Source organism: Aythya ferina (assembly GCF_964211825.1).
Source record: "Aythya ferina genome assembly, chromosome: 7".
Lineage (NCBI taxonomy): Eukaryota > Metazoa > Chordata > Aves > Anseriformes > Anatidae > Aythya > Aythya ferina.
The window spans coordinates 18,195,705-18,217,997 of NC_140302.1; the positions used below are offsets into that span (position 1 = coordinate 18,195,705).

Sequence of the window (22,293 nt, forward strand, 5' to 3'; positions counted from 1 at the left end):
TGGGTGACTGTTTGCGTGGCAGTGTCCCATTAGGCAATGTTAAGCCTATTTTTAGCTTTTATTCTGTAAGCTAGGGAGAAGGAAGGAAGCCATCACTATTTGGCTGCCAGATCTATGTGGGTCATCAAGGAATGTTTGGTTGGCTAATGTTGAAGAACTTCTGGCGTAGACTAAGTTTAGAAGTTATGATCGTGACCTCGGGTCAAGGTTGAGGAACAGTGTAGAGGGGTATTTGGGATCATAATTGTATCTGGGTTTCATGATGCAACTCTATTTGTAATTTAGGTAAAGCCTTAATATCAGAAGATTGGGCTGTTTGGATATAGGAATTATATCTATCCCAAGAGGGGAAGGTGTTTGCACAGCAGTCACCCGGGTGCCCAGAATTTCTTGAAGTTCTAATTTCTTTCAAAGCCTTTGTAATAGTAGTTGATTCTGAGATATTCATCCATGTACTGTCTCTGAATGGGCACAGTATCAATGTTGTGTTGACTCTCAAGGGTAGATTGGTTACCAGTTCCTTGCTTTATTTATATCTTGTGCTCTTGAAAACCGTATCCAGTTCTAAGTATTACTCTTGTACTTTTGCTAGGAACATCTGCCCAGCAACTGGATGCATCCTTCAGTACAAATGCCACCTTGGAAATATTTGAGGTGGACTTCAGGGATCCCTCCCTGGACATGAAGCAGAAAGGAACACTTCCTGCCTCAAACAGGTATTAGTGTCTCATACTAACATACCGATTAGTGGAACTGAAAAGGGCTTTCCTTGTGCAAGAAAAGAGAGGGAGAGAGAGTGTTTCCAGGGTATAAAGTGATCTTTTGAATCAGTTTATCTCTGTCTGTGAGGACTGAATATATTTGGCTTTACATAAATCATGCTTGGTGTTTGGTAATGCAAAATGTCTAGTCTTCCACCAAATATTGTGGCCTGTGTCAGCTTTATTTTCTTCTTCTTCAGGTTCCATAAGCTGATCTGGGGTAACTTTGGAAATGGGTCCCCGGAGTCCTCTGGAGTGATCATTGGCGGAGGTGATAATGGGGTACTGACAATGTACAGTGCGCATCGGATCTTGGCTTCGAAGAGCGAGCCTGTAATTGGGCAGACAGAGAAGCATTCAGGGCCTGTTCGAGCTCTTGACTTTAACCCTTTCCAGGTATGTAACATAAAGATACTTATAAACAAATGAAAGTTAACCCCATGAGCTATTCCCCTTGTGTATAGAGATTTATTAACTGAAGAAGCAGCTTTTAACCTGAAAGAGGCATGGTGGCTGTGACACAAGAGTGATTTAGAACTCTGATTCAGGCTCTGTTGACAACTTTGCCACTGAATTCCTCAGTGACCTGGATCAAGTCATCTTATTTCACCATAAAACATGACTTGTACTGCTGTTATACATTAGACCGTTAACTGTTTGAAGTCAGAACATCTTTGTTTATTTTTTTAGTTGGTGTCCAGTTCAGTGGGTTCTGATCACACTTGAAGGGACTACAAAATAACCAAGAAATGAACAGAACACAATTTCCTATGGTAACACAAAGGCAAATTGGAATTTGTCCACGGACCCTTTTGGGAAGCCTGTACCTTCTCAAAAGGAATGTTTTTGATGCCAGGTTGCAGGTGAAAGGCTCAAATACCCAGAGGCTGGCTTTCAGACCTGTGGTAGAGTTCCATGATGAGCAACACTAGCTGACAACAAATCTAGCTTGCTAGACAAATTTTAAACAGGTTTCTACCATGGCATGGCTGACGACATGGGAGGCCAGAAACGTACTTGGTTTATAATCCTGTTAGTATCTTCTTAGCATTGACTGTGAAATGCAGGTCTTATCTGACTTTGGAAGCTTAGGGGTTTTTTTACTTAAATTTATTTTTAAGAAATCTGTCCTCTTTCCCAGTAAGTAGGAGTTTCAGCTGAGCTTCTGTTTTTTTTTCTGCAGTGTAACCTCTTGGCTTCTGGAGCCAATGATTCTGAAATTTTCATCTGGGACTTGAATAACTTCAGCGTGCCTATGACTCCAGGGGCTAAATCACAGGTAAACTGAGTTTTCCTCTGGGCAATACCCATGCAGTTTTATATATCAGTAGGCAAGGTAAAAGGTATGAGTGTGTGGAGTCATCCTGGTCTAAACTCTCTGAAGAGAGAATGATCTTGACTTTTGTCAGGAGAAAGATGAATCATAACTGAATTAAGGGTTTCATTCTGGGATATGGAAAGAGAGTTGTAAGGGGAGGGAAGATAGGCTGGCAAGTTGCGATAGAATGCACTTTGTGTGGATGGGTAAGATCTTTGTGGGTTTGAATCATACACCTGACCAGTTTGTCTCATGATCCAGCTGTGGCATGTGTGATGGATTAAGAATGCTTATTGGACCTTTATTGGACCCATGATTTATGATACACTTGGTCAATGCAGAATCCAGTACCTGCTCCCAAAATGCAAAGGTGCTTTTCCGAGTGTCATTCCCCCACAGAGTTTGGTTGTCCACTGTACTCTCTGTGGAAAGAACTTTGCCTGCTCCCTAGTGATTCTGGACAGTGCTGCTATTATTTGCAGTTGCTTGATGTCAAGCTAATGTCAGAATCCCGTGATCGGTGTTTCCTCAATGCAGGGATAATGGAACTATGGCCTTTCCTATCTTGGCAGCCTCATGAAGACATCAGTGTCGTGTCCTGGAATCGGCAAGTACAGCATATCCTGTCCTCTGCTCACCCCAGTGGCAAGGCCGTGGTTTGGGACCTCAGGAAGAATGAGCCTATCATCAAAGTCAGTGACCACAGCAACAGAGTGAGTGAAGACTGTCATTCTGACATGCTTACAACATGCCACCACCATAACTGCAAAGCAGTGGCACAGGCTCTTGGGATCAAGTGCTCGTAGTGTGGGAGCTGTTGTGACTGGTTTTCTTGGAACTACAGCATCAAAGCATCTCTCTCTTTTTTTTTTTTTTTTTTTTTTTTTTTTTTTTTTTCCTTAATGAACTGCAAAAACAGTACCCTAACCATAAGTACAGCGCATCCTTGTTTTACATTTCTGTCTTCGCAGCTCATTTATGAGAGGCCTCCTCTGTTTTAACCCTAACTGTCTTCCTAGATCAACTTTGAACGACTCCTTCAACTTCTGTATGGTTAGAGTTTTTTGGCTATGTAGAGAAGGTAGAAATACTTGCTTTCCACAGCAAGACATTGCTATGCTTGCTTTATGTCAAGTATTCTAAGCAAGTTAATTACAGAACAATGTGGCTCTGTGCCATTTGCATCATTGCAAGGTTGCATTGCTGAATTTTCATTCTGTGCTATTTTTGTCTCTAGATGCATTGCTCAGGAATGGCCTGGCACCCAGAAGTCGCAACCCAGCTAGTCCTTTCCTCTGAGGATGACCGCTTGCCAGTGATCCAAATATGGGACTTACGTTTTGCTACCTCACCTCTGAGCCAGCTGGAAGGGCATGCTAGGTGAGGACCCACATGTCATGTTGCCTTTTCAAGGATCTCCATTTTTAAAAGGCCAACATCTGGGAGACTGGACTTTGGAGAACTACAATTATTTATTTGTTTTAGGCTGTTTTGTTTCACGGTTGACTCTGGTTTTAGCTGGGATGAAAACCAGTGTTCTGAACTTAAAAGGACGTGTACCAGCACTTCTTGTTGATAGGATAGGAGAGAGGGCTGGGTATGAAGTCTGTTTTCTTTCCTATCTGTTTTAGGGGAGTTCTGTCCGTCTCTTGGTGCCAGGCTGACCCTGAATTGCTGTTGAGCAGTGCCAAAGACAACCGGATCTTGTGCTGGAACCCCAGTACAGGGGAGGTACATAACAGCAGCTATAAGTACACATTATCTGCTTTATACAGAGCTGTGTGCTATGCTACATGTGTGTCCCTTTTTTTATCCATGTGGAGTGTCAATATCATTTCTGTAGTATGTCTTCTGCATTCTTTCTTTCTGGAGCAAATGAGAATGTTGTGAGAGACTAAATAAGACTAAAAACAACAGGTATGAGCAGAGGTTTCCTCCGACATACCTGTGTGCAGAAGTTGTACAAGGAAGAAAGCTTTAACTATAAACTTAGTTTCAACTAATTATAATTACTCCCTCTGTGTTCACCCATATAGTGTTCTCTATGTTTTTGCTGCTGCTTCTTCCTTTTCTTAGAGTACTTAAAAAATAAATAAAAAAAAAAGCAAAAAAAGAGGGGGAAAGCTTTAAGGAGAACGAGGATCATTTGTTAGAGTTATTGAGAGGGGAACAATATAATATGCCTGCAAACTTCATTTGTAGTACAGCATTTTCACATATAGTTGCTTACTTAGTCATGTATCTCAAAGTTATTATCTCTGAATACTTAAATATCACAATTGTTTTAAACATTTTAAATTGGACTATGTAAAAATTTCTCTGCACACCTACTCATTCAATTACGAGTTTCTGCATAAAACTGAATTTTGAACTTTGAACAAAATTCACTGTGTTGATCTTGATGATAGCACAGGGAAAGTACTCTTACCATAATGAGCAAAGTCCAGCTGTGAGTCCCAGGCTGGATTCATTTTACTGGGGCAATTTTCTTAGCTGACCACCTTTGCCTTGGAGACAAAAAAAAGAAAATAAATTAAACTATTTTTATAAAAGACATGAAATGCTGTTGTTATGGTTTCAGGGGATATGAAGCTCACTGTGTACAGATGTGTAGTGGTTAGAAGAGAATCAGACTCTGAAATGTTCCTGATGTCTTGATTTTTACTAAAGCCTTTTCACTATATTTTAAAGGAAGAAATTAAAAGCCAAATTTACTGCAGCTAGTTTATCTTTATTCATGCTGATGTAGATTTGTAGAGTTCAAATTCAAGTTGGGCATCTATGTACATAGTATTTTTAGGAGGTTTTCTTGACTTAGTGCCAATTATTAGAAAATTTTCAAGTGATATAAGACGTAGGAGAGTTTTCAATAGTAACAAAAGGGCATTTACAATGCTGATCTGGTAATTTGGGAGGAATGGTTGGTTTGGTTTGGAGGAGATTTTCTTTTGGGGAAGGATTATTTGTTAAACTGCTTAAAAATAAATACATATATTTTATTAGAAGTGAATGCAAAGTTTTATACCTAGGAACAGAGAGCAAAGATCATGTTTTCGCATAGAATGAAGCAGTGATTTGGTATGCTGGAAAGCATTGTGCCTGTGAGGCATAAAGCAAATCTCTTTGTTTTACAAACTGGAGGCTCAAAGTCAAGTTGTGTTAGTACGTTGCCCCAAATCAGACAAAAAGTCTGTGACTGGTCGTGAATTGAACTTCAGATTTTTGAGTGCTTGACTTGTTGTCTACAATATCCTTCATAGTTTCTCTACAGCTATTACAGCCCTCTTTTCTTGTTCTACTTGTTTTTTGTAGGCTTTTATTTTCCCTGTCAAATGTTTTCTTCTAGACTATCCTTTCTGTTTACACATTCTTGATCATGACACCTTGCCTATTGGCTTCTGGTTTTCTTGGGTTGTTTTCTGGTGTGTCTCCTGTGGTTAACAGCAGGTGCGACAATGCTATTGTACTCGGGTACAGTAGTACTTAGAAAGCAGAAAGAAATCCCAAAGTAACAATTGAGTTTTGCTCTACCGTTAGAATCCTATTGTTTAGCAGCTTTTTGTGGCTTTCTGTTGTTTGGGCTCAGTGTGTTACAACTCTGTTGTAAATGCATCCTTCAAGCTAAAATATAAGACTTGTTTACAATGGTGGTATGTAAATAAGTCTAACACACTCATTGTGGGCAAGTAATTTGGGGAAAGCAGAGGGCTATTCTTATACTGTGTGCTTCTGTCTTCTCTTTTTGTGATAGATGGTTTACGAGTTACCTATTCAGAGTCAGTGGTGCTTTGATGTTCAGTGGTGTCCTAGGAATCCTTCAATCTTCTCTGCTGCCACTTTTGATGGATGGATCAACATTTATTCTGTTATGGGTGGGAGCCTGGAAGCTCAGCAGAAGACACAGGCTGACAAGGTAAAGTCCTGTGAATGTATTTTGTTTTGAGGGATTGGCAGTTACTCTCCTGACTTCTGAGAGCATTAGAAGCATGCATTTCACGTTTTGACTTAAAAGACAAAACATGTAGGTCTTGCCTGGGATCCTTTGGCAACCTTAGCTAGCCCAGCCTGGTGTTGCTTCCTTTCAGGTATGCCAGTCAGAGGTCTTTTGGAGCTACACCATGTGATCCTGTCAAGCTTGAACAGGGTTATCCTTGGCTAACACCAAATCTATGCCAATAATGTTAAAAATAAAGAATGCTTGTGAACAGCGTTGTGTATATATACTCACCAACTCCCTAAACATCAGAAATCTAGATCAGAGGCTACTTCTGACATACTCTTGTCTAGGCAATAAAGTCTGGAGACGTTATTTCACCAGCCTCACTGAAGTCCTATAAAAGCTTGAGACAGTCTTTAACTAATTTGAAAGATTCAAGCAGCAGATAGGGAGTCAGCATTCCTTTATGAGCAATACAAGAAATAAATTGACAACTTTTGACCATATTTTGTCACTGTCTTGCATAAAACAAGTAATTTTGTAATTCCTGTGTTTATGAGCTGAGTGCTAAGCCAAGCAGTATGTGTTAGGGAATTTTTGTCGTGCTAAGGAAACTTGCTCGAAAGTCTCTCAAGGTGAAGTTTTGTTGAGAAATCATTTCTAAGACTGTTTGGAAATTCCGTTTGTCTTACATTGGGCTTGGTAATATTTCAGGAAGAGATGCTGTAATAGTCTCTTTCTTCATCAGCAAGGAGCATAACTATTAGTAGTATTTTTTTTGTGCTTGTTCCATACAGACAAGAATTGAATTGTATCTTATCCCTTTCTCCATCTGATTCTAGATCTCTTCCTCCTTCAACAATCTGGATCCCTTTGGCACAGGACAGATCCTTCCTCCTTTGCAGGTGCCTGAGCAAGTAGCTCAGACCACTTTGATTCCACCACTAAAAAAGCCACCAAAGTGGATTCGCAGACCTGTGGGCGTTTCATTTGCAGTAAGTGAATACAGCATCCTTAGCTGAAAATGCAATAGATTGTGTCTTCTAGTAATGCAATCCCTTTCTTTCTCTGTGAAAATATCTTCCTGCTGCTAGTTGTTTTAATGCCTGTTTAAGGCACTGTGTGGTTTCCTATATAGGGAAGCTTTTTTGCTCAGTGTTCAGGTATGTTTCCAACATGAAAGAGTCCTGTTGCAGAGAATGCGAGGTTATAAGGAGGAGTTAACAGAGCTAGGAAAGACTCATAAATCCTGTCCTTGTAGGCTGTGGTATGCATTTCCATTCTCCTGTCTTTCTGCTCTCTATCCAAGTATTTAATTTTCTTCCCCTCCTTCCTCCTTAAATCAAAACTCTGGATTTTTCTTTTAGCCTGTCTTTACTTGTTTTCTGTCTGTCTAGTACCTGCTATTTGCATGATGGCTTTTTTTGCAATGATGGCACCATTGCAGCCTGCCTATCTGTGTCAGAAAAGAACAAACAGTTCCAAATGGTATTTCTTCCTCTCTGCCTTTCTGGCATTTGCAATTGGCTGTGCCTGACAGCACATACGTGTCTTCGTTATCAGTGGGAACTGCAGCTTCTTCAGCTGGAAGAGCTTGTGATGGGAACTCTCTCGGTGTTCCTACTATCCATACATGTGAAACTTTGGGTTCCTTGTGATCACAGCTGGAGCTTGAGTCTGCCTTGCTAAGTGAGAGCTAAGAGAGGTGTTTTTACTTTTGTTTATTAAGAAAATGTTTACTTTGTCTCCCTCTCTTGCTCAGTTTGGAGGAAAACTGATTACCTTTGGTCTTACCAAAGCTCCTGGACAGCAAATGCAGCAGACTTACCCACACCAGGTTTTCATCAGTCAAGTCACTACTGAAACTGAATTCCTGCTCCGATCCAGAGAACTGCAGATGGCTCTGCAGTCAGGAAACCTCCTTGATTACTGCAAGGGCAAGATCCAGACAGCCAAGTTGCAGTTTGATGAGAACCTATGGAACTTCTTGAAGGTAGGATGGCAATGGTGAAGCACAGAGGTCATTTCTTTCACATTGCTGGGGTGAAATGTGCTGGTTATGCTCCTCTCTAGTCTTTTATATTTCTGTTCTTTAAGATATAAAATCAAACTGAATTGGCTAGTTAATTAATGGTCTAAAAGAAATCTTGACAGTTGAGGTCTTGAAGGTTGCATTGTTTTTCCATAGGAATGGTCTTTTCAGTGTCTTTGTTTGGTCTTTCTGTCAAGGTGCTAAACAGAATTTTCTCATCTTGACTGAAGTCCAAGTTAAATCTACTACCCATGGGGTTTCACCATTACAATTTCTCAAAACTAAGTCCAAGTGGCTAATGATATTCCCCAATAATGAGGCAAGATCTGTGGCAGCATGAGAACTGCCTGTAGCACTGCATAAGATGATGGTTTCATTGGCAATTTCTTACTTATGAAAGAGTTTGGTAGTGAGGAATGACCATCTTTCTAGAGAGGCTGGACTTATTCTTGATAGTTTTTTATAGACACTCACAGGCAGCCTGCTTGCCTTTGTGGAAATATTGGGATCTCTTCCATAGCATAACATTTGAATGGAGAATCTGGTCTCTTGAATGGGGGGCCAGTTGCTGTCTAGGTGGTGACAAGAGTCTTTGTCACAAGGGTCATTCCAACAATGTCTTCAGCAGCATTGGATGAGATACCTCAAAATGTCATTCTACTGAATTCTTGTAATTCAGAATGCCTGTAGTCCTACAAAAAAAATCCAGGACAGGCAAGACCCACTGCTATTGATTTTCTTAAACTAAAAACCAAGCATCTTAATTCTGTACAGAATACTGTCCTGCATGACCATTTCCGCATCTGCAGGAACAGTTTCTACCAACCATTTACAAATATCTTATCTATGTACAGATTGTTCAGTTCTATAGTAGGAACAGCCTGGAAGACTTAATAAAACAGCCAGGTTCTTCTTGCAAGACATTAATCACTCATTAAAGCATACGAGTAGCGTGTATGAAGTGGGCTGTGTACAGCTTGTGGGCAATTCTGGGACTGTCTGAAATCCCCACCTAGAGAGCTTCTGTAACAATTAGTTAACTTTTTTTTTTTTTGTGAAGCCAGCTAGGAGTTCAGGCAACCACCTTGTTTCATCCAGATTCAGATCAGTCCATTGTCACTGCACAGAGATCAGCCTAGCACATCCTGGACCATCCAGAGAATTAATGACCAAGTGCACTAAATATGCACAAAGGCATAGCTCTGACTCTAGGTTGCACCTAGTTGTAGCTATATGACAGAACTTGAATTTCACCCTTTTCGTTACCTTACGTTCTATAGATTTACTCACGGTATTCACTGGGTGTACTTGTAATAGTTCTTTATCTATAAGATGAGCTGTAGACTTTGCTGCTGCTAGAAGTAGCCAGCCACTGGCAGTGTGTAGATGTCTTGGATTTTACACATTTTTCTTGTCTTTTTCTTTGTCCTTTGTGACTCAGGTGAACCTGGAGCAGGAATCCAGGGCTAAACTCCTCAAGCTGCTGGGCTACAATAAAGAGGATCTGCAAAAAAAGGTAAGGGTGTCTTTCAATACAGAGGAACCTTTACAGGACTAAAGCTGCTGCAGGAAGGTTATGGGGTCACTGCTGGAAATGAGTGAGTGCCCTTGCAGCACACACAGAACCAAAATGTATGAAATTTCTGCTGAGGGACACCTGAAATCCTCATTAAAAAGTGGATGTGGGAACTTGTAAGAGTATAACAGTAGCTTTACTGGATCAGACCAGAGGGATCTTGAGCCCTGTTATCTTACTACCAGTCATTGCTACTCAAAAGAGCGTATAACAGCAGCACAGTTGTGAGAGCTGCTTCTAGCATCCAGCTCTCTGTGTCTCAGAGTTCCTCAGCCAGAAAGAAGATGACAAATGAAGATAGTCTGGCACAGCACTGTTGGAACTTCAGGAGTGCAGCATGCACCTTTCAGCACCATGGGCAATGCTCTAAAAAGGATAAATGACCTCTGCTGGGTGGCCAGCCAGGAATAGGGAAAGGTGGAACTTTTCAAACAGGTGAAAGAGCCAGGGGAGTCATCTGGGACTTGTCAGTCATTTGGTGGCTTTGCTGCTCATGTGTTTGACTTTAACAGGGGCTTCACCCAGGGAATGTCTCTTACTTTTTTTTAGATCGCCTCATGTTTGAGTAATGGGATCCCAGATAAACAGCCCCTTCCTGAGGCCAATGAGGCAAACACTGCACAGTCAGATCAGGTATGTCCTGTACATCTTGCCAGTCTGGGAGAGCAGCGGAGGGCAGAATGAACAGGAAGGTTTAATTCCAACCACAAGTTGTTGGGCTCGATGCAGGAATCGCAGAGGGCAGTTCACAGGCCTGTCTGACCCTCACAGGGTCAGACTAAGCGATCATAGTGGTCCCTTCTGGCTTTAAAACAAATCAGCGAATGATGAAGACGGACTCCCGGCTGTTAACCCTGCAAGAAGGCTTGCTTCACCAGTGCTGATATCTTCAGCGATAGACTTAGCCTCAGCCCAGCTTAACTTCATGCTACAGTTCTGGATTTCCTCTGTGAAGCTTCTGCTGTGGTATTTCTTTTGCGTTTCTTTCCTTTTCACCTCTATCCTTTGAAATGTATTTTCATATGATTTCGGGATGTCCAACTTCACATGCCTTCCAAGGCCTGGTTCAGCATCTTCTGTAATTTTGTTCTTCTAAGGAATCTAAACCTGCTATCCTCAAATTAGTGATCTTCACAAGCCTTAAACACTTGTTGAGGTATTCTAGTGGTAACATTTGTATCCTGCATTCCCATCAAGCACCAAGCATGTCTGTGATCCTGCTTATTAATTACAGGTATTCCTTGTTGGGCTTGTCCCTGCTCCATGCGAAATTGTACAGCTTGCTGGCAGTTGAGTAAATGAATGCTGTCCAGCAAAATGTCATTGCATGTCTTACACTGTCAAGTCTCCTAAGCTTTGTCAATAGTCACACTTTTCTTGTTGCTACCTCGGTGAAACTGTGCACGTTGGTAGTGCATTGACAGGAGGCATGAAGGATTTCCAAGTTGAAATCAGATTTATATGAGCATTCTCAACCAAATGAAGAGTAGCCCCACCACACCCTGTAAACCATTAAACTGTTTTGGGCAGAATCTGTGTGTTCAACGAATAAAGTAACCTCTTGCACTCTTTGCACAGCTTTTGATAAATACCAGTGATGATGTAGCTGCTGTTTCCTCCTCTTCAGCCTTTTTTGACAACCTCATCCCACAGAATATGAATGCATTGGAGATTCCTGTCACAGAAGGTATAGTATATGAAGGTTTTTTCTTCTGTCTTTAGATAATGGGAGGAGGGTAAACCATAAAATTCTCTAGGGACCAGGAAGAATTTGGTCCACTCCAGCAGATGAATACCTTTAGAATACATGATGTACCCTACTGTCATGCATCATGCCTCAGCATTGTGCAAAAAAAATACTCTTCACATATAAGACACCTGTTAAAAGTGGAGGAGAAATGTCTAGATGATGGAAGAGTTACTGTCAAATCAATGGGTCTGTTTGTTTAACTGCAAAACCTGATTTGTGTTTCCAGATCTTCCTTTAGCTGGACTTCCATATGTTTTATTTGTCTTTTATTGTTTGCTTTTTAAAATGCTTGATCAGTACATCTGTATGGTGCCCCTGTGGGTTGACTCTGCTTTCTCACCTCTGTAGATACAGATGGACTCATCAGCCAAGCTCTTTTGTTGGGGAACTTTGAGGGTGCAGTGGAGCTGTGCATGCGGGCAGAGCGCTTTGCTGATGCCATCATCTTAGCTATAGCTGGTGGGGAGAACCTCCTAAAGGAGACACAGAAGCGCTACTTTGCCAAGCGGAAGACAAAACTCTCCCTGGTTAGTGACTGTTTTGTTTACCCACAGAACAGGGGAAGGTGTGTGATACTATGGCAGATGTTTGTCTGAATATATGGAAATGCTTTGGCAGGAAGTAGAATGTCAGCAGAATCCATTCACCTCCTCTTGGCTAGACATTTATTCTTATAGTTTTATGACGTTGTCTTGTTACCCACCTAGAGTGTCTGTTCTTTGTTCCTTTCTTTTCATTTAACAGTTTCTGCCTCAGCTCCCCATGCCTGTAACCTGTTGAGCATACTATAGTGCCCCTTTACAGCTCAGCTAGGAGAGTCCTGGCTTATTTATAGCCTAATGAGGTTGGAAAAGGGGTAACAAGGGTTGCCAAAGCCCAGCACTGTATTCCCAATCATTAATACTATCTGCTCTGAAACAGGGCATGCTGATCTTTAGTCTTGCCTAGTGTGACTGCTTTCATCTTCAGTGCTTTTTGGGGATTTTCTCTTTCTTTGGAGGCATTAGGCACCAGTTACTGCTAACACTGGAGTGCTGAGATTGGTGGACTTTAATGTGCAGTGAGGTAGTAGAATCATACTGGGAAGTGTGTCTGAGAGTCAGCTATCCCTGCAAATGCACTTGTCTGAGCAGTCAGTATATCTTAGTCTTCAGTCACTGACAGGCCCTTTTTTTTTCCTCACAGCTGCTGTCCTCCATTGTGCAGCAGAAGTGGCAAGATATCGTTTGCACGTGTGATCTACAGAGCTGGAAGGAGGCACTGGCCATCTTGTTAACATACGCAAAGCATGAGGACTATACCCAGCTCTGTGGTATGCAGTGTTGCTATCTTTTGATAAGACATTCCCTGGGGAAGGCATTTCTGGACTGCTTACCCTAAGAAGCAGACACAGTTGAGGAAGGAAAGCACTTCTTATTACAGCTAGCTGGAAATCTCAAGTGTGGACTGTTAAATTAGTAGAATGAGTTATGTACACTTTAGTTGACAGTCATGACTTAAAATATGTGCTGGTATTTCCTGTCACCTCAGTCAATAACTTGGAAAAAAAATTAGAATGGGCAACAGACTGAGGTACTAAGTGTTATATTTATTATTTTATTCTGTGGAGACAGGGATTTCCTTGACAGTAGAAGGTCAAGTGGCTTCACTCCATCTGGAAGGGGTTTTTCTGTCCAGCAGGTTCCCTTCTCTTTTAAGCTCAGAGGTGGGTTAATGACTGATGTCTTCAGTAGTTTTCTCAAGCTTGTTAAAAGCCAAACGCGCTCAGCAGTGGGTTGTTCTGATAAGGTAAAGTTAAGGGGCTGAATCTGAAGAAATGTTATCTGAATCTGAAGAAATGTTACTTAGCTGGCAGCTAGCACCTGGCTGACAGGAATGGCTAAGCTCTGTTGGAGAAGTGCCAGCACTTCATACGAGTAAGATGACGTAACTTGAAATGCAAGAAAACGGGGCATCTAGTACAGACCAAAGTGTAGGGCAGGAAAGTTGCCCTGGCAGTGGCAATAGTGAGATATCTCCAGGTCACCCTTATCTCCTAGCTTTTGCTGAACATTGATAACTACCAGATTACTTATGGTCTCTGTTACTGGACACAACTGTTGCTGGGAGATATCCACACCTTACTGGAAAAAGAGCATTGGAGATTTTGCCAATTTAATCTGTTATTTTTAAGGCTTTTTCCTTCTTTTATAGCTTAGACAAATAAGAATTGATAGATGTATAAAGAAATGACTTCTCTTTCCAAACAAACTGACTTTGGTATTCCTTAATGATGCCAATTTTTCTGTGTTAACCCAGAATTAGGTTCAGATCAAAAGTTGGCAACATCTTTTCATGCCAAGCCAGAGTAAGATTGCTAAGAGAGGAGCCTTGGTGATTATGAGCTCTTCAAATACTAAGTGTTAAATGTTGGCTGTGTTTCTTCCTTTGTAGACATGCTGGGTGCCCGCCTAGAGTCGGAGGGAGATGCGGCCCTGTCCAACGATGCCTGCCTCTGCTATATCTCGTCAGGAAATGTGGAGAGGTTGGTGGAATGCTGGGTAAAAAACCATGAGACTTCGTCACCCCTTGCCCTGCAGGTACAGGTGCTATGATGTTGGTTTGACTTCTCTCTAGGCCAGTCTGGTAACCCTAATCTGTTTGCATCATCACATCTAGCACAGAATAGCTGGCTTCCAAAAGAAGTAGCTGGCTTCTCCTAGTCATCAGCCAGCAACGCATATATCATTGTACAGATACAACCATTACTTTGATTTCTAGGAGTTGGAGCAGCTTTGAATAACTGAAAAAATTCTGGTCTGTTTGTCAGCAATAGTAATTTTTTCTAGTGAATTTCTTCTGGTATGGTTTTAATCCTTTCTCTTCCAAGATGATATCTTGTAACTCCTTGAGTTACAGAAATAATTTCTTTGTAAAAAGATCACAGCTGATTGGAACTTCCTTGTGGTTTCTGATTTTCTTTTTTCCCTTACTGTAAAAGTAGCTGTGTCAGGATTTGTTTTCTGGATCCTGTTTTTCTCCATAAAGCGCACCTGAAGAAATGGTCATCAGTGGTAGTGTCTGGTGCCAAACGGAGTAACTTTTCTTGATGTTGGACCCGATTTTAGTTGAAAGGGAAGAGCCATCTGGCATTGTCTCAGTGTGAAATGCGCCAGTAAAGCAAACCAGATTCTGAACGGTACATTTCTCCCCCTCCCCCTGCCTGTTCAGGATCTCGTGGAGAAGGTGATGGTGCTGAGCAGGTCCATTGAGATGCTCCGAGGCACAGCAGGACCAGCGCCAGGCCCTGTCTTGGCAGAGCGAATCACGCAGTATGCCAGTCTCCTGGCATCACAGGGATGCTTGGCAGCTGCAATGGATTACCTGCCCAACAGCTCCAAAGAGGTGAGTGAGAAACAAGTTGTTGTGGGAAAGGTTACTAAAAGGGGAAAAATGATAATTTCCACAAGAGAACTTTGGGGTTTGACTTGCATCAGGACTTAAGGTTTCACCTTAATTATTGTAACTTGAGAGTAGAGCTTTTTTTTTTTTTTTTTTTTTTTTTTTTTTTTTTTTTGTCTACGACCATGGCATTTGTTGTTTTTTGTTTGTTTATTTGTAGTGCCTTTGATTTGGGGAAAAGAAGGAAATTAAAAAACGTGTAATAGGGTTCCTGGAGAGCACTGTTCGGAAGTAGCTTTCCAGGGAAGCCATGTCTAGTTCTGATACCTAGCTGGTAGAAGGGAATGGGGAGGCCAGCTTGTAGTTCAAAGCAAATCTGACCAGTGCTCAAATGTGAATGGAGGTTGGAGAGGGAATACCATAAAGATTGTGAGAAGGATCAGGAAGGCTTCATCTGTGAGGGAATACATCCTAAAATTTGTCACTTACAGGTTTGTTTTTCCTGGTGACTACTGTAGAAATGGAGCATAAGGCTGCAAAGCTAGCTGTGCTTTGGATCAGAGTCTGCTTTGAATACCACCTCCATTTGAGGCTCTAAGGATGCTTCTCCTAACACATAGTTTGTTTCAGCTCCTGATCGAACAGCTCCGAGACCGTCTCTTCCATGCTCAAGGAGGGAATGTGGGTGATCAGCAGCCACCCCCTTTCCCCTATGCTCGTGTCAATGTAGGTGTCATTAAACAGACATCTCCAGCAGCCAGGAGGGGTTCCACCCCTGAAGGAGCAGCCCGCAAAACAGGTCCCAAACATCCAGAGAAGGTAGGCCTTAAATTCAAGTGCTCGTGGCTTGGGGAGAGGGAAGAAGGCTGCTGGGTTGGGGAAGGCATGTGAAGTAATGTGAGATGGTGCAGACTGCAGGTGCTGAGGATCTCATCAGTGATATTCTTCGCTGGAGCAAACACGAGCTCTTTAAAAATGCAAAAATGGGCTGTACGGCTTCTTTTCACAAAGTCCTGACCCACATCTAGTCACTGAGGAAGACCACTACAAGTGCAGTGATCCACTGCCACTTCTAATAGAGTCTGAGATCTCACATACTGAGCAAAAAGGGGGCTGTGGTTCACTCTCCTATGCCATCTCACCCTCAGATCTCAGTAAAATTAGTGCAGTATGGCTTCGTCTCAGTTCCTGGCTCAAGAAAACTGTGTTCAAGAAGTTTTGCGTCCAGTTTCCTTTACTTCTTTATTTCTTTATTATTTTCCTCTGGTTTTGCTTCCAGGAAGTGACTATGTGGAAATTGGTTCCTGAGGGCAAATCTTTGTGAAAGGCTGGGAATACGCTGAAGAGTGTGTTTCCCAGCCACTAGAGCAAGCTATGTGATGGGAAAGAAAGGGCCATCAAGTCTTGTGCCAGCAGAGAAGGAAGCACCCAGGCTTGTTCTCTTTGTCTTCTCCCGCCAAACACAGTGATGGTTTGAGGGAGGTCCTTTGTGCTCCAGGTAGCAATCAGGCCTTTGATCCAATCCATCCAGAGCACTGACAGAAGCAGCAGCATCTCTTGCCTGAGAAGTGACAGGGACAGAAAGTACATCTGTTTTATGTATGTGTCTTATATGACTCCTTTAGCCATTTCAAAGTCCTTCGTTTTGTAATTGCAGCCCAGCTATCAGTCACTTACCCCTTCGGCACCCCCTCAGCCTTCAGTGCCTTCCCTCTTCACACCTCAGCCAGTGCCAGCGTTGTCCATGACACCTCATCATGCTGCTGCTGCCCCCCAGGCCAGCGCTGGTCTGCAAACAGGAGTCTATTCCAGAGGGCCCCCGTACCCACAGTACAACTTGGGCATGGTTCCAGCAACAGCTTCAGGGCCAGGTAAGCACTGCCTGATAGTTGCGTCTGTTCTCCAGGTCTTCTGTAGACTTCCACAGACCAAAACCTTCAGCAGAGATGGCTGCTTTACCTCTTTCTCACAGGTCTGTTGTACTTAAAAAGAACAAGTCAGCTGTCAGAGAAGCTTCTCAGCGCTTCTGACATTTCTAGTTCTAGTAACTGTTGCTGCACTACTACTGTTGTTAAGCATATATAGGGATGGAGGAGCCACTACTAACTTTGTGGGGGATACACTTCACATGGACACACTAGGGCATGGCTTGGAGAAGGAAAGAGTTACTGGGATGAAGGAGAGCACCAGGAGTAGATTGAACACGCAACAAGTGATGCTGATGCACTCTTTCTCATTTGTAGCTCTGTCACAGTCTCAGCCATTCAGCCCAGCGGCAGCCAGACCTGGTGGTCCTGCTTCCTTCCCCAGCCAGCCTCCTCTGTCAGGACAGTCCATGCCCATGACATCTCCTGGTGTTCTACCACCTGGACCTGCCCTCTTCACTCCAGCCTCGCTCCCATCATCTCAGCTTCCTGCAGCTTCTCCTTTCCCTGTGGCCAGCCAGTCTCCTCTAGGTTTCTCTTCAGCACCGTTCAGCTGCCCTATGAACATGGGTTACCCTCAGGGTGGTCCTGGAGCTCCATCTACTAAGCCCCTGCCAGCAGCCAGCCTTCCTCCTCCTCCCACAGGTAAGTACTGCTTGGGTGACTTGGGTGCCTGGGCACTCCTGGAGGCAGTTTGCAGTACATAAGGGACACAGGCCTTCTGAGCTCTGGTCTGTTTCCTTAAAGGCTAGATGTGGGATTCTTGGAGGCTAACCTTACAGGTTCGTTGTGCTGAGGCTTGCTGTGGTGGTGGAATACAGCAGTGATGACAGTTTCAGTCAGGCTGTTCAGCTTCTCTGTCCCCTGGGTTGTGGTTACAAGATGCTGTCTATTCAGGTTCTTAGCGCACCCTTGAGTAATCACTCACTCCAGAGGCATCTGGTCTGACTGAAAGGATGCTAGTTCCTGGGGGATTATTGGTGGAAGGCTTTCCGATCTTATCCCTGCTTATGTAACTTAAATGAAAAGTACGTTTGAAATGCTGGGGTAGCAAGGTGGTTCTTCCTTGTCTGTGGGATGCCCCTTGCCTAGCTTCAAGATAAAATTCCTGTGTGCTGTGCTCTAATTCTCCTCATCATTTCCTGTTGCCATAAAATGTTTGCCATGGAGTCTCCTCTGGTTTCCTCTCTGCAGTGTACTAAGGCTATGCAAGTTCCTTCTGAAAAGCTTTTAGGAATAGTATCCAGGGATATTACTTGCTGAGTAAAAGCTGTTGGTGATGATGACTCCCACCCTACCTTGATTTTCAGGTTTCTTCCCTTGGCTAGATCCCCACATGGATCATGCAGGTAGTACACCAAGAAGCCTCCAGAGCTGTGGGGGAGGCAATGTTGCTGCTTCCAGTGAAATGTGGGGGGTGTGTGCATGTTTAGTATGCATGCATGCATGCCTGCTCATTGCTGTTTGTTGTTTCCTTGCATGTCTGGAGAGCTGTGCAACCAGGGTTGCTGTTGCCCAGGTTTTGATGTGTACTGTTTTTAGCCTGGAAAGAGACTGTAGGATCCCTAAATCTAGCCAGACTTACTTCCTTTGTAAACTCCTGAACATGAGCTCGTCGAGAAATTCTCACTAGCATAGTGAAGAGAGATCTTTGCTTGTAGAAATCCCATGCTCTCGGTGGGCATCAAGGACAGGGTGAAGGACAGTAACGTGTTGGCTGATCTCCCGTCTGGCTAGGTTAATCCCTGACTTCATCTTGTGACAGTTGTATTTTTTCTAGGACAGGCATTGCTGGAGACTGCTGCTATGGAGTGTTCTTTTCAGGGTTGTTGAGAAATTGTCTTTCACAAGTAGTAGAGGCAAGATAGCCAGGGTTTTATCCCAGCAAAATGCAGCAGGTTCCTGTTGTCTCGTGTCTGATGATTAAGTGCCTGGCTTAAAGACTACAATTTAAATAGCTGTTTCCTGTGAGGATTCAAAGTGCCACTGGGCTGGAATAGTGCCAGGGACTGCTAGGCCACAAGCTCGGTGGGGGCCAGCAGAGTTCTAGGGCACAGAATCCCCAAGCTAGAAATAAGTGCCAACTTAATTAAACTACTGATCCAAACTCATCAGAGAGTGAGTCTTGAAATCATGGGAAAAGGGAGGGCAAAAAGAGGCTGCCAGAGTTTTAATAATAAAGGTAATTAAAGTAATGAAGCACCTTTTGCATCTTTCCCCTGTGATTTTTAAAGCTCAGTTGAGGATCAGTGGCTCATTAAGTGTGGCACTGAGCTCCAGCAATTTTGATATTGCCCCATAGAATTATGCCACTTTCTCACAGATCCTGCTCGTCTCGTGGGCCTGAGGTTATTAATACTGTCATGACAAAAGAAGCACTGAGGTTCTGTCTAGAGATCCAGGTACCCTTACAAGACAGCCATGGACAAGGTAGTTGGAATTTGGCTGTAGCAAAATGAAGTGTGGTTGAAGGTCTTTTGATGTCATGTGGTCTAATGGATTTTTAATTACCTAGTGAGAGGTTCAGGGCTAGGTACCACTGACTCTCTGCTGAGACACCCTTCTGCTCCCAAGAACTTTGCTGGCCAAGTCTGTTCCTTTCTAGCTGAGAAGGCAGCAAATTTTAGTAAGCTTTGTTCCTGAGTATCCTTTTGGAAAGGGAAAATTTCAGCCCACCTCTGAAGTCTTCCCCTATCACAGTAACCTGCACCGCTGTGAACTTCCACAGTGAGGCACTCCTGTAAGTGTTCCTGAGAAACCCTTTCACCCATAGAGTAGCCTTTGCTGCATAACCACAGCACTAGATTCTCTGTCTGGGGAACCCCAGGCAATCCCTGATTCTACATGCAGGTCCTGACTAACATCTAGACCTGACTCTTGAGGCTGACTTCTGCAGCCTGTGCAGAATGTGGAAGGCTTCAGGTAGTTAAGAAAAGGCTTTCTGTGTGGGATTAGGGGGGTACCAGGACAGTCTGATCAGATGTCACCTCTTGAAGCCTGTGCACATATTCAGATGCTGAGAAGGTAATTAGGAGAAAGGAAATCAAGAGCAGTTCTTGGGTCTGTGAACTGAACCTCAAATTCCTCAGCTGAAATGGTCTGAAGGTGCAGTGATGGGGGAATTAGAGACATGGGCCTTTTGCTGATAGGAGTTCCAAACCATAAATTTCAGCTGTGGCCATCTTCTCCTAGTCTGACATCTGTGTATTGTTCTGTCTCTTGACAGCTCAGGAATCTTGGACCGATCCATCTGTAAGAGGAGGCCTTCAGAAAAAAAAGGTAAGCTTTCGACTAGAATATGTGTTGGTTGCCTTTTACCCAGGGAGCTGCATGCAAAAGATGCATTCCTCTAACTGCTCCTCGTCACGCTCAGCACCTCTCATTCCATGTTGATCCTGCATGATATACAATACTAGGATTGCAGTCTAAATCATCCTGACTCTTTGCCATCCAAACTCACATACCGTTATCCAGGGTGGCTGTTTTGTACCGCGATTATGTTGGTGGTGGTGCTGCATCTTCTCTCAGTACTTCCCAGACTGACTACAGTCACCTGTTGCTAGAAATACAGATTTAAACTTATCCCCTTGCCCGTGTGCCTTTTTTGATGCAGCTTGAAAGATCATGCTAAATTAGCACCTGACTGTTGGGGGCAGCATTTCCCCTAAGCACGGTGAGACCCACAGTGATTTTCCTTAGGCGCTGAGATGGCACCTTCTGAAAGAAATTGGGACAGGTGTAGCTTTGAGCTGTGTGCTATATTTGCCTTGCTGCTCTCCACCTTGTAGTGATTGCACTGGAGGACCTGTAAGCTGAGCTATTTTGCAACAAATGCTCTCAATACCCCATTTCTATTACTGCTGCCTGCTGGCAGGTGCAATGAGAAGCTTCTTTGGCACCATTCCCGCCCCCCACTCCTCTTCTTTAGCTTGGAAGAGACTTCTCGCCCTTTTTCTGGCAGCATAGCTGGGAACCTGCTTCAGGCTGTGCTCACTACAACAGGATTAGCCTCTTGTTAAAGCCATCTCCTTTTGATCTAGCCCTGTCAGAGTGAATCTATCCTGACTCTCTGGCTTAGCAGGGGCACGATGAAGTGTTTGCAAGAGGATTCTCCCCCCATGTCGTGGGATTTTCTTCAACACTTGCTCTGTTGGACACTTTACTGCTGCTAATCTCTACATTCAGGACTCGTGCCGTCGCAGAGCCAAGGCGGCTTTCTGAGGACCAGTGCTTTCAGGGGCAACGGATCTCTTTGATTGAACAATTCCAGAGGGGTTTTCGTGCTGTTGCTTTGACTGTTCATCTCGGATGCAAGAGGAAGGGCCCCATGCTCTTGAGTCAGGGGGCTTCAAAGAACGGGGATGTGTTACACATCTTGAGAACTGGGCTCTCTGCAAGTTAGAAAGGATGTTGAATTTGACTGTGGGGAGTGTAACCAACCCTTCTTCCTTGGACTTGTTTTTTTGTGTGTGGTTTTTTTTTTTTTCTTTTTTAATCTTTCTTTTTTTTTTTTGCTGACAGCTGCCTGAGAAATTTACTCCTCCAGCTCCCATCACAGCTCCAGTAATGAGCCTTCCCACTGAGCCCCAAGGGATCCATCCTTCGTTCTCCAGGTTGCAGGAATCTGGCCAGTCACCCCCAGGAGCACCCAAGGAAGGCAGCCTGCAGGTATCCAGGGAAAGTGTGGTGTTCCCCAGCCACCAGCTCCTTGTCAAGTAGAAAAACAACTTGGCTTTTGAGATTCTTATTGCTTGGCAGCTGCAGGGCTTGTGCCTGCTCCTTTGTCCTTGTAACATATCTCTGCCTGAGTGTTAGAGGAATAGTTAGAATTGCTGCCAGGGTGGAAAATGACACCTGGGTATGTCTGGGAGGGAGGGAGAGCAGACAGGCTGTCGGCCTGCTGAGAGTTGGGAATCCACAGCGGCCTGAAACTATACTGCAGTCTGAGGATGATAATATAACTCAGTGCTTCCAGGTATTCTCTGGATTTTCCAAGGGGTGACGTTCTTTCTGCTCATAGTTGCAGAAGGGGGATTTGTCTGCTCCAGCCTTACATGTTCCTGTTGTATTCATTCAGCTGCTTCTGTCTCTGGCAGTATCACCAGCTACCTGCAGAGAGAGTTGAGAGGAAAGAGTTGCCGCCTGAGCACCAGGGGCTGAAGACTACCTTTGAAGGGCTGGTGCAGCGCTGCTCTGCTATTGCCACTGATCCCGTAAGTCCTCCTTTCTCTGGCCTTTGGCTTTTTTGTCCTCACTGATGCTTGACTTCTATGTACTATCTTCTTTGGTCAGGGTAAGAGAGGGAGAGTCGTCTCCATATAGCGAGGTTAATCTCCATCTCCCTCCTTCATTTAGGCTATAGGCTTGTTCGTCTCATGGGATCTGAGGTGCATTCTCTAGGATTTACCCAGTACTTCTCATTGCCTATTTGGATCAATGGTTCTGTCCTACTGGCTCTTTTCTGAGGAAAGCAGAAGGAATGACCCAGCTGATTTAGCTTCGTTTTTCACTGGCTTGATCTGCAGATAGTTCCTGCAGAGCTGGTATTGCCAGCCATCCTCAGAGCTTAAAGGGAAAGGCTGAGATATCCTGGCTGAGAGAGAAAGCCAGACG

The 22,293-nt window shown here is 43.6% G+C and overlaps 1 protein-coding gene across 7 annotated transcripts in view; it reads left to right on the forward strand.

Annotated features, from left to right (window-relative positions):
• The window catches only part of SEC31B (SEC31 homolog B, COPII coat complex component), a 30,859-nt gene that overhangs the window by 4,978 nt on the left and 3,588 nt on the right, over nt 1-22,293 (forward strand). For 3 of the 7 annotated variants that reach the window (XM_084526426.1, XM_084526428.1, XM_084526427.1), the window contains exons 3-25: nt 593-716; nt 962-1,157; nt 1,945-2,040; nt 2,652-2,792; nt 3,317-3,459; nt 3,711-3,810; nt 5,831-5,992; nt 6,859-7,011; nt 7,779-8,009; nt 9,490-9,564; nt 10,174-10,257; nt 11,203-11,311; nt 11,723-11,901; nt 12,560-12,686; nt 13,808-13,953; nt 14,585-14,758; nt 15,386-15,574; nt 16,413-16,626; nt 16,999-17,325; nt 17,991-18,029; nt 19,907-19,959; nt 21,202-21,348; nt 21,777-21,893. In XM_084526426.1, coding sequence (XP_084382552.1) covers nt 593-716; nt 962-1,157; nt 1,945-2,040; nt 2,652-2,792; nt 3,317-3,459; nt 3,711-3,810; nt 5,831-5,992; nt 6,859-7,011; nt 7,779-8,009; nt 9,490-9,564; nt 10,174-10,257; nt 11,203-11,311; nt 11,723-11,901; nt 12,560-12,686; nt 13,808-13,953; nt 14,585-14,758; nt 15,386-15,574; nt 16,413-16,626; nt 16,999-17,325; nt 17,991-18,029; nt 19,907-19,959; nt 21,202-21,348; nt 21,777-21,893 — 3,326 coding nt within the window. Of the gene's footprint in view, nt 1-592; nt 717-961; nt 1,158-1,944; nt 2,041-2,616; nt 2,793-3,316; nt 3,460-3,710; nt 3,811-5,830; nt 5,993-6,858; nt 7,012-7,778; nt 8,010-9,489; nt 9,565-10,173; nt 10,258-11,202; nt 11,312-11,722; nt 11,902-12,559; nt 12,687-13,807; nt 13,954-14,584; nt 14,759-15,385; nt 15,575-16,412; nt 16,627-16,998; nt 17,326-17,990; nt 18,030-19,906; nt 19,960-21,199; nt 21,349-21,776; nt 21,894-22,293 lie in introns of those variants that run through there. The other 4 variants (XM_084526429.1, XM_084526431.1, XM_084526432.1 and 1 more) reach the window with 4 other exon arrangements.